We start from the raw sequence: 12,263 nt of genomic DNA on the forward strand, positions 1-12,263 counted from the left end.
ATCCCACGATTTACCTCCAGAGAGAGTAGAAGCTGAGCCCAGTAAGGGTAAGATTTTCGGGCTGGGAACAGGGCCAGATGTTCTGAAAATCAATCAGCTGAGGATAGGGTCAGTGCTCTTCACAGACAGCCTCACCCAGAGCAACAGAAAAAGCAGTTGTTCATGGACCGTTTACGGATGAGATTTAGATGTCGGCCTCATGCTTTCAGAAGGTGGTCAAGCCTAAAAGGAGATAGCCCCAGAGTAGGCTCTGGGAACAATGATGCATCGTGAAAGTGGGTCAAAAGAAAGACAAGTGAAGGCTTAGGGTGGAGATAGCGGGGTGGTGTCACAGTAACGAGTCTCAGACAGAGTCCGCCTGACCCATCCAGAGATACTTGTAGCTCCGTTAGACCTCACATCCAAGTACACAAAAGACTTTGCTCTGTTGCAAATTAAGAAAGGGACCTGATAGTTGTTTTTCAATTTGGGAGCATGAGATGGTTTTTCCAGCACCTAAGCGTTTCCAGAAAGTGCCTTCATTAAATAGGTAACCTGCAGGGCTAAGGAATCAGGCGGTACACTCAGGCCCTTTGTTCCCAGAAATTCCCCTCTGTAACTGCCTTTCCTCCCCGCCCCAGATAGGCACCTAGGTGTTCAGTCAAAGGGTTCAGGTGCCCATCAAGTTCATTTATGGTTTGGTTTAGCTGGCTGTTTCCTTTCAGTTGAGTTGTTATCAACCTTGGTTTCCTTGCTCCTAGAGCACAGAGGCTGAGTCGCCATGCTGTTGCTCAGGGTAGTGCGTGGATAGATGCCCTGGTCATGGATGAGCCTCACCCTTGAACACATCTGACTTTCCTTCTCCTAGGAGGAATGAAAGTCACCAGTGTCCCACTTGGACCAGTGTCTGAATGGCCGTGATTTCTTTTAACACATCTGTGTATATTAAGGAAAATAAATGCCCCTGCTGGTAAGGGAAAAGCTCTTTCTTATTTGAAAAGCAAGACACTCAGCTTGGGGCAGCCCTGGTGGCCTAGTGGTTGAGTTCAGTGCGCTCTGCTTTGGCGGCCTGGGTTCAGTTCCTGGGTGCAGACCTACACAACTCATGGCCCTCCTGTAGCAGAGACCCACATACAAAATAGAGGAAGATTGGCAACAGATGTTAGTGTAGGGCGAATCTTCCTCAGCAAAAAGAAGAAAAGACAAAAAGAATTTTAGCTTGAATTTGCAGGTTTTGAACCTCCAAGGAAGTTTGAGGTTGAAAAATTTCAGCCTTCAGTGATCTTTGCTTTTGAGGTTTTGATTTAATTTTGGCAGCCAGGTGGTTAGCAGAAGGGAAGGGTTCACTTCAAGAACACTGGCCTCCTTTATTCATTCTTTCTTTTAGTCACTCATTCAGAAATTATTCATTGACCTACTGCTCAGCACAGGGCACTGGGGTTTAAAGTTGTATGCTCAAGTGAGAGAGCACAGACTAAGGCATAGTTATTGGGTTCACCCAAGATGCTTCGTTTTCATGGTTGAAGGGGAAGTGGACTGTGCATTTGCTTCAGTATATTTGACAAGAGTACCAGGGTGGGTCCTCAAATTGGCTGTGAGACCAAGTATGTAAATGCAGGCAGTTCCCCCTGGGTAACCTGTCCATGATTTCTGATGCACAGAGGGAGTAAAATCTCTCATTCCCTAGCCTACCTGATAGCAGGCAGTGATAACTTCTAAAACTAGAAAGGACCACAAAATATTATCTAGTCTAGACAGACATACTGTCTTCAAGGCCAGTTCTCTATTAGAATAAAGTATAAAGGTGTTTCCTCCTGAATTCCTCATGCTCAACACTTTCTTAGATCTTCTCTGCAACTGTGATGTGCCCCCCCAGACTCTGGGACAGGACAGCACAGTAGAGAAGCACATAGCTTGGAGCCAGACAGATCTGGGTTCCAATCCAGGCTCTGTCACTTGCTAATTATAGAATTTTGGGCAAGTCACTGCCCCTCTCTGAGCCTCTGTCTTCTCCTCTTAAAATGGAGATAATACTTGTTCCCACCTACCTCATGGGGTGCCTGTGAGAATCAAATAAGATCATGCAAATAAGGATTTAGCTTTGTGATTGACATGTAGTGAGTGTTTAATAGGCTAAAGCTGCCATTATCATCAGTCTGATTATTATCATTATTAATCCACTTTAGTGGAGTTATAAATGATACAGTGTATAGTGTCCTGCCCTCTGCTTTCAGAAATGCTTGTTTGTCCATGTCTCCAGGGCTTGAAGTTCCCACTGGTGGTTGATTCCATGAATTATTCTTTAGATCATTGGCATGCACTCAGCTCCCCCATATTTTAGAAACTGCTGAGTGCAATTTAGAAGTTCCTAGGTAGGGCGTGCAGCACACGCATGAGGCTGTTTCACCTGCATGCCCTTTATCCTCTGGGTTGGTTGGGCTGGCGGGGCTGGTGGAACGGGTGCTTCCCTCCACTCCCTCCACCTGTGCCCCTCCAGGAGTTGGGTCATTGGCGAAGAGGACAAGCTTCTCAAAGGAGCCAGGACCAAGGGCATCAACAAAAAAATCAAGAAATCCTGTTCTGGGGGGTAATCAGTCATGCACGAGGTACTGCACCAGGTTCTGGGAATGTGACCATGACAGACCAAGTCCTGCCTTCGTGGGTTTATATCTCCTGAGAAAGTCAACCAAAAAACAGAAAACAAGAAGAAAAATCTCTCTAAAATGGGTCTCCCCTGCTAGTCTCTGACTCATGCACAGCAGAGATCACAATCTGTAATTATTTTGTTTTCATTTTACTCCCGATTATGGGCAGGGAGCACGCCTGGCCCACTCACTGCTGTATCCCAGGACCCAGAGCAGGGCTTTGCACATCAGAAGCGCTCAGTGAACGTAGAGCAAATGAACAAATGGCTAAGCGATGCTTTGTGAAACTTTTGCTTCAGGCCCAGAGTTTAAACTTCAGGCTCCTTCTCTGTGGCTGGCAGGGGTCAGTCACCATCTCATGTAATGGAAATTCAAAAGAAAATCCACTTCAGTAATCCATGCAGCTTTTATTTTGTAAAATGTGTGGGTTTCTTAAGGAGATCATTCTATCCCAGATTAATTGGGCATGGTTTAATTACAAAGGCCACTAGAGGACATTTGTCTTCTGGATTTGACACTTGGGGCACACAGAAGCATCTGGGGTTAGGGGCGCTTTGGAGGCTGCGTTTGAGCACTGGGTAGTATGTTGAGTTGGTTTGGAGAGGGCTGCATGCCTGTGGGAAAAAGAGCTTCTCTTATTATCCTCTCTCCCTCACCAGTGTGGGCTTCTTGGGGTAACAGTCTACTATTACTGTGTCGTGTTGACAAAATCGTTGAGCCCTTGGAATGGAACTGGAGCCCCATAAAATTATATAATCTGACCACACCAGGTAGCAGCATACGTCTGTGTAGCTTATAGTTTGGGTGATATGTAACAGGAGCTGCCATTTATTGTGCCCCTACTGTGTGCCAGGCCTCATTCCAGGTGCCATATACATATCCTCACAACAGCCTGACCTGGTCGGCATTATTTCCACTTGACAGTTAACATCCCAGAGCCTCAGCCCCCTCATGGCATTTCCCAAGATCCCAGGTATAGTACTGTAGCTGCTCAAGGCAAGAGAAGCCAGACTCAGGAAGGACATGGGTTACCCGGGGCAGCAGGACGCTGATGTGGGCCTTCTCACTCTCACACCCCAGCACATTGTTGCTGATTGATCGCAGCATTCTCCCATTTGCTGTGCTGTGTAATCCTCTGTCCAGTGCTCCAGGCGGATGCTACCAGACATTCCGGATGACAAATGAGTCGTAACCTATTTTCTAAACATGCTTTAAATGGTGTATGTGAAGGATTTTGCCCTAGGAATTAGAATCCTGGGTTCAGAGTGTTACACTGTAGCCGTGTAACTTTGAGCAAATAGCTTATCTCCCCTGACCTCAGTTTATTTACCCATAGAATGAGAACTACCCCTTGTCCTACTTGCCTCAAAAAGTCACCTTATAAATAAATATAAGCCAGTGAATTGGCTCACCGACACCACAGTTCTGCTTTTAATTATAACTGGATGATGAGTCAATAAAGGTCTGATCCCTGTATAAATAGGAAGCATCCTCAAAAATGGCAAGTGTGCATAATAGGGGCTATCAGCATCTTCTCAAGGCTCCTCTCAAAGACCCTGAGTGGAATATTTGACTCCCTAAAAATCGCTTGGTGAGCTTGTTAATGCAGATTCCTGGGCACCATTCCAGAATGGCTGATTTAGCATTCTTAGAAACGGCTCCTGGCATTGGATCTCTAAATCATTCTACTGCTCAAGTGGAATAATATATAGGACCTAGAACTCCATTCTCTGGATAGAACCACATTTACCTTTGGGTTTTAATTATCTAGGCAGCTGGCTTTGGAAAAAGAGGCCCCAATCCTCCTACCCCTATCTTTGTCTGGCAAACTCTTATTCATCCTTCAGACTTATTTGAATGCCTCCTCCTCTGAGAAAACCTTTCCAATGTCCGCCAAGAGCAAACTAATTACTCCCTCACTATGTTTCTAGAGTCCTCCATCCCACATTTTGAGCACCTACTGTGTACCAGGCTATGCTCTAAAATGCATTACTATATTTATTTATTTATTTTTAAGCTGTTTTTGGCGAGGAAGATTGGCCCTGAGCTGACATCTGTTGCCAATCTTTCTCTTTTTTTTTCTCCCCAAAGCCCCAGTACATAGTTGTATATCCTAGTTGTAAGTCATTATAGTTCTTCTATGTGGGATGCCGCCACAGCATGGCTTGATGAGCGGCATGCAAGTCCGCAGCCAGGATCTGAACTGGCAAACCCTGGGCCGCTGAAGCGGAGCATGCCATCTTAACCACCTGGCCATGAGACCAGCCCCCAGCATTACCATATTTATTACTCCATCTTTGAGACTAGAGGCTAATGTCATTGCCCTGACCTTAGAGTTGAGGAAGGGTAACTCAGAGAAGTGAAGTGACTTTCCCTAGGATGTTTGGATCTTACTGCATTATAGTTGGTCATATTAGAGTCTGTCTCTCCTACATGAATGTGAATTCCTTAACCGTGGGAGTTACTGATCTTTGCATCCCAGGAGCAAACACAGAGCCTGACACATAGTAGATGTTCAACAAATCTTTGCTGACTTGAAGTGAAGAAATAATAGAACAGTTTAGTAAGACAGACGAGGACAGCCCTGGTTGCTTTCCAATCTCTGCCTGTGTTCACACACAGGATCTCAAAGAGGAGGAGGAGGAAGTGAATTTCTTCAGGGCTTGAAGACTGCAGATGTCTCTGGACTCCACTGTAACCTCATGCCAGTGATTCCGGTCCTTTGGTAGCTTTCTTCCAAGTTGGATCTGGAGACTTAGCAAGTTACAAATTAGGGACTCCAGAACTACTTGCCTGGTTGGTTGAGCTGGAATGCAGAAGAGAGCTGATGTATCTTTAGTAAGCTTTATTGTGGTTTGTAGATAGAATTTCTTTTCTTTTTATAAAGAGGATATTTTTCCAATCTTACCTCTTAGACTTTGGTCATAAGTTTATTTCAAACAGAATTTTCTTCAATTCAAGTAATGGCTTTTCTGAATCTCGGTGTTTATGGCTATAAAATAGGAAGGTTAGAGAAGATACCTAAGTTTTTTTTCCAGCATTCTGGTTCTGTGATTGCTTCAGGACCCTGGACGAGGTTTAGAACAAATTTAAATCATCCAAGTACAAAGCAGCTCTAAAAATGGAATATCTTTGAGTGAATTAGATTTTCTTTCCAGTCTAGTTTCTTCTTCCAAGTTAGAGTCTGAACTTAGTATCTAAATTTCTAAGCCTTGATATATGGAGACATTTAGGAAAAAAGGAAATAAAAAGAGAAACAAATTGTAGCAGCATGAATAAGAATAATAACACAAACCAATTATCCTAGAGCTTGATGGTTCCCCATAATTTCTTAGGCTTTCTTAGAACTGTTCATTTACGTAGCTTGGTTAAAGGTTTGAGTAACATGGTAGAAATGACGAGGATTGCGTGTGCTATTTGATTGCTTTTTTTCTTTCCTTAATCAAAGCCATAATCCCTGTTTACATTTGAACTTTGTTTGTTTGTTTTGCAGCGAAAACGGAAGCAGAGTGCCCAAGATGAAGATGCTGTTAGCCTTTGTAGTCTCGACATAAGTGTAAGTGTAATCCTTCCTACCCACCACCCCCACTGTGAGAGCATCTCTCATCCCTGAATGTATTTATTAATATGCCGTGTACTTTAAGTGGGCTTCAGGCTCTGACTGTGGAAGCTGTGACTTTGGGTAAAGCTCTTTTTGAAAGAAACATTTCATTTTACTGGAGAAAGCTGTGTGGCCAACTTAAACTTCCAAGTCAAGTTGTTTATCGCCTGTGTCTTTTCTTTCATGAAACGAATCATGAACTCAGTGCATCTGGGTAGAATGTAGATAAATGCTGCCGCGCTTTTTTAGAGGCTAGTTCCAGAAGATGGACCGGATGAATGTGCCCCTTTGAGTGGGCCCATCTCAGGAAGCTGGGTGGTCCAAAGGCCAGAAGAAGTCTCCAGCAGTGTGGTGGACTGAGTGGCCTTGGATTCAATAAGATCTTAGTTTGAATTAAGATTCTACACTCATCATATGTGCGACACCTTTCCTCACGTCTATTTCCTCATCTGGAAAATAGGGATGAAAAGACTTAACCTAGCGGCCGGCCCTGTGGCAAAGTGGTTAAGTTCACACGCTCTGCTCCGGCGGCCCAGGGTTTTGCCGGTTCGGATCCTGGGCGTGGACCTAGCACTGCTCATCAGGCCATGCTGAGCTGGCATCCCACATGCCACAACTACAAGGACCCACAACTAAAATATACTATAAACTGGGGGGCTTTGGGGAGAAGAAGGAAAAATAAATAAATAAATAAAATCTTTAAAAAAAAAAAAGACAATCTAACAGAACTGTTGTGAGTATCACATAAAACAGTAAAAGTGAGAGTACCAAGCGCATTGCCTGGTAGGTACTAGGCTTCTACCAAATGCGAGCCTCATTGCGTTTTCCTTTAAAAGCAGAAGTTTGCAAAAGATGTTTAAATAATGTGGTTGTTGAGTGCTGGTGAGGACAGAGGTAAAAAGCTTCTTGGATTTTTCAGGCTGTGTCCTGGATGCTTAATTTCAGCAGCTTTCTTCACCTGGCCTACTTGTCTCCCCACTGATAGAACTGGGAAGGCTGCCTGGGCCTCCGATGCCCTCATTATCTGGGGGCCGTGGATGGGGATTCAGGCTCTCCCTGGGTCCGCATGACTGTTCATCATTTGCACTTCCTTGGAGTTTAATCACTGTGCATGGTAGATCCGTGTAACCTTAGGCCCTGGTCTTTCTCCTCTACAGAGACCACAAAAGCCATTGTGAGATAAGAAAGCTTCTATGCTAAGAATTAAGAACTGGCTTGTGGTCCTGGCTCTGGCTATAACTAATGATGTAACCTTGGACAAGTGAGTTTCCCTCTCTGGACTTCAGTTTCCTCAGTTGTTAAAAAAAAAAAAAAAAAAAAAAGAGGGTTGAGATCAAGTCTTTTAAAACCATTGCGAAAATTTGAAATTTGAACACAGATTATTGAGTTCTCATCTGATGACTTTATTTATTTATTTACTTACTTATTTAATTTATTAGGAACATTGGCCCTGAGCTAACATCCGTTGCCAATCTTCCTCTTTTTGCTTGAGGAAGATTGTCACTGAGCTAACGTCTGTGCTAATCTTCCTCTCCTTTATGTAGGATGCCGCCACAGCAAACCTTGACAAGTGGTGCTAGGTCCATGCCCCGGATCCGAACCTGCAAACCCCGGGCCACCAAAGTGGAGTGTGTGAACTTAACCACTTAACCACCAGGCTGGGCCCTGATGACATTTATATACCAGTGAAAACAATGGTTTTTTAGTTATTTTTAATTACTGCAGAGTTTTCTATGATGCAAAGAGCCATGATGGAATGAGCCTGAGCTGGCATCTAATTAACATACTGGCGCATCTTTATTTCACCATATGGTGTTTGTTCCAGTCTTTAGACCATCAGATGGATGGAGTTGGACCAGTTTACTAAGTTGCCATGGTAACAGGACAAAAAGATGATGTTCTTCTGGGTTTTACTTTACTTACTGAATGTTTCGTTATTGACAAGTGAAGTCTATGGAACTTCTGTTATCAGTAACAAGTTTTTTGTGTTTGAATGTTTTCAATTTTGTGGAAATTGTTAGAATCATTGACTTTCAGAATTTAAAGAGCCCGTAGCCATAGTATATTCTGATCCCCTCACTTTGAAAATGAAGAAGTAGAAGCCCAGGGAGGTGTAGTGATTTAGGCAAGACTTTAATCTAGGTTGTTTCTAAGATCATGCCTCATCATACATTTTTCCTCAACTATATCTATTTTTCACTAAAGCATGTCTCTAGAAGCTTTTTTTATTGAAGAACCACTAAACTCTCTTACATGAAAGGATTAATTTGCAATTATGAGTTGTGATTTGGTTTTGCGTTGGCTGGCGTTGACGACCTTGCCTGCTCATCAAGATCACTTAAGTCTCATGTGATGAATAATTTGGTGTCTTTTCTCCTTGTGCGGCTGTGGAAGATATTTCTCCTTCTCTCTCTTTTTTAACTATCTTGTTTCATGTTTTGTCACAGTAAGGAGACTTTTATGGAAAAGAAATCTACCTTTATGCTTAGGGATTCAGCTATGGCCAGCTCCTTTCTGATTTGCCTGACGTTTTTCCTGAATCTTGGCAAACAGATTCCAGATCCCGGGCAGAGTTTCCTCCAGATATTGTCACATAGTATTAAAATAATTGTAAAAGTTAGAAGAATCCTAGAAGCTTTTAAGGGACATGAAAACTGGTGTTTTGCAGGTTTACTGATAATCAGAGTCATATGAAGATGACAAGATGTGTGACAGATGCAGATGTGGCCATGGAGGAAGTGTTACTAGTTTTTTGTGTTTCTTTTTCTTTTTGTTTTTTTGTTTTTCCTTTTTCTCCCCAAAGCCCCCTGGTACATAGTTGTATATTTTTAGTTGTGGGTCCTTCTAGTTGTGGCACGTGGGATGCCGCCTCAGCATGGCTTGATGAGCAGTGCCATGTCTGCGCTCAGGATCCGAACCGGTGAAACCCTGGGCCGCCGAAGCGGAGCACGCGAGCCTAACCGCTCGGCCACAGGGCCAGCCCCAAGAAGTGTTACTAGTTTTTAGAGCCCAGCACCTAGCAGACACTCAGTGGAGATGAGCTGAGTTGAGTGAAGTGCTGGGTGGAGCCACTCAGAAGATGTTTTGCCATAAAGACAACAATGTCTAAATAAATATCTGAGTCCAATATATTAATTGTTCTAATAAATGAATGGCCTTTGTTGGCTACTCAAATGCGGTTTTAAATGGTGATAGAGTTACAGTCCCTTAACTAACCAGCAGCATTACTGAAGAGTTGTTTTGAAGCTGTTTCTATGTGTAGTGGAAAGTATCTGAAAAAAAGGTGGGTTCCAATGAATGACTCACAGTGGAGGATGCGAGGGTTTGGGAAAATAATATTAGTAACTCTCAATTTTGATTCCATTTAATAAATGGAAAGACATTCACCAGATGTGTACTTTGAACAAGAAGTTGCTAGATGGGGGTACAGGGGTCTTTTGGGGATCATGGTCAATTTCCATTGCGTCACAACCCAATGCTGTGTACACAGTGGGCTCTTGGCAAATACTTATTGGTTAATGGATTTAAAAACAAAACTAACCAAAAACAGTGAGCCCACCTAATGTGTATGTGGAAGTCTACACACATACCCCTTTTAAAGAAATATATCTGTAACATAAAGTTGGGAAATGTTAACACGGATGAAATTTTCCCCCTTTGATTAAAAAGTATGTATAGAACTCCTCAGGGATGATAACACCCAACATTCCCACTGACATCTTCCTTTATTTTAAAGCCTCAGATGACTATTCTGATAGTTACCTGGAAGGGAGTTTTCATACTAAACTCTTCTCCGACCTCCTATTGAACTTGGGCTTAAAGACCAAATAGGAGTGAATAAGCTAAGAGAAGAGTTTATTCTTACAGGACAGGGATCCTCAATTGTTTGGGGGGGGGCGGGGCCTGTCACGGGCTCTTTTGGGAATCTGGTGATAGCACCGAGCTCGAGAAAATTTTACAGAATTGGTGTATGACTTCATGGGCCCCGTGGAGCATAGCTAACACCCTATGTTAAGAGTTCCTCTTACAAAGGAAATTTGAAGGGCCTTAAGGCGTGTCGACATATCACTAAAGAATTATTCTCCCACCCTCCACTCCCCCCACATGCTGAGAAAGGAATTGTGACTGGAGAGTCCATGCTAGTTGATAGTATAATTGGTCTCTATTTTTTCCCACCTCTTCACCCAATCCATTGGCTGAGCCCCCTGTTTCCTAGCAGAGTAGAATGCAAACTATTCCAGAAAAAAAAAAAAGCACCTTATACTTTGAGAACAACTTGCAAAGTGGCGAATGCTCCCAGCAGCCGCCTACAAATCTCCTCTCACGTCAGAGGATACGAGTGGGATGGCTTCAGGGACATTGCTTCCCCCACAGCACTTTTCTCGTTTAATTCTAGTGGTGAGAGATGCCTGAGTGAAGAGCTGGGGTTCTCGGTGCCCCAGGAAAGGCCATGCAGGGTACCGCTTAGCACCAAACGTCCTTTCTCAGAAAACAAATGGTGGTGAGCGCGATGCAGTCTATACAGAAACTGATAAATAATAATGTACATCCAAGATTTAAAAAAACAAAACAAATTCTGGGGCGCACATAAAAATAGTTTCCAATGATAAAAACAAAAAGATGAAAAGGGATATGTGTTCTTTGTAAAAAATTTGTAAAATGTGAACAATAGAATTCGTCAATAATGCCACCTAAAAGCTATAGCTACATTTTGATGCATTTCCTTCCTGGCATTATACATACACTTTAAAAATTTTTCGCTATGAAATATTGCAGACATACAAAGTGGCATAAAGGATAATATAAAACTCCATGTAGCAATCAATGCTACTAAAGAAATATACCCTCAATAGCAAAGCTGAAGGCCTCTGCAAATCCCTTGCTCTAAGTTTAATATTTGTTACTCCCTTGCCTGTCTATAGATTTGCTACTTACATGTGTCCCTAAATAGCATGTATATTTTCAACCAGCTTTTAAAGTTTCTATGAGCACATTGGGATCAGAACACATATTAATTTATTCCTGTATTTTTCATTTACTATATCGAGATCATGTCACCACATCCCAAAATATTCTTCAAGAATATTATTTTTAATAATTATAGAGCACTTCATCAAATGGATGCACCAAATTTATTTAACCAATCCTTCGTTGAATATTTAGATAAGTTAAAACTTTTCACTATTATAAATAACACTTATGGGCATCCAAGCATATTTTTGTGTAATCTTTTATTGGTAGGATAAAATGGATAAGATATGAAATTCCTGGCTAAAAGGGAATGAATAGTTTTTAAACTTGTCAACAGGTTTATACCTGTTCTGGCAGTGAGAGGTGGAAATACAGTTCAGAGCAGTAGGGTATCTCGTATGGAAACTCACAGAGCGAGTGATTGTTTTCAGGTTTCTCTGGCCCATCTCTCTTTCCATTGCATCGCTGATCCCTTGCTGAGTCTGTGACTTGATATGGGACATTTGCTTACACCCCCACTTTAGTAGGAGCCCCTCCCACCACCCCTGGCAGGGCCTAGGCCCCTCTCTTGACTGGCGGGGATGGCGCTGGTGGTAGTGTAGCTGGTGGTGGGGCTTCCCCACGGGAGCAGGTGGCTGGACCGTGACTAGGGGTAGGATGGGATCTATTTAATCCTTACTACCTTACTGTGACTGTGGGTATTATCATACCCATTTGCAGGTGAGGAAACTGAGGCTCAGAGAGAGAAGCAATTTGCTCAAAATCCCAGCTTGTTGTGGATTCAAGCCCAGGGTGGTTGGGTTCCATAGCTTCCCTACACTGCCTCCAGGACAGGAAAAAAAAAGAAGACATTTGGCTCCATGGTTTCTGGTGCTGAATGATGCATAGGATATTTAGCTGGTTTTATTGGCAAACCACCTTTGAGGTTTATGACGTGCATCCCCAAATTTCCATTATCTATGTTTTCTGATTACTAACCCTATTCCATGGATGCTCAAAGCACAAGAGTGGATGTAGAAGAGGGAAGAAGCTTTCCTGTGTCGATTAAGCTAAGAGATGTTTCATTG

General features: G+C 42.9%; 1 protein-coding gene across 4 annotated transcripts in view; it reads left to right on the forward strand.

Moving 5' to 3' along the window:
- Positions 1-12,263, forward strand: part of ARHGEF3 (Rho guanine nucleotide exchange factor 3) — a 284,203-nt gene that overhangs the window by 145,784 nt on the left and 126,156 nt on the right. For all 4 annotated transcript variants that reach the window (XM_044754094.2, XM_070493511.1, XM_070493509.1 and 1 more), the window contains one exon: positions 6,118-6,180. In XM_044754094.2, the coding sequence (XP_044610029.1) occupies positions 6,118-6,180 (63 nt within the window). The remainder of the gene's footprint in view (positions 1-6,117; positions 6,181-12,263) is intronic.

The sequence above is a fragment of the Equus asinus genome, chromosome 21 (genome assembly GCF_041296235.1).
Source record: "Equus asinus isolate D_3611 breed Donkey chromosome 21, EquAss-T2T_v2, whole genome shotgun sequence".
In the NCBI taxonomy this organism is placed as follows: Eukaryota; Metazoa; Chordata; class Mammalia; order Perissodactyla; family Equidae; genus Equus; species Equus asinus.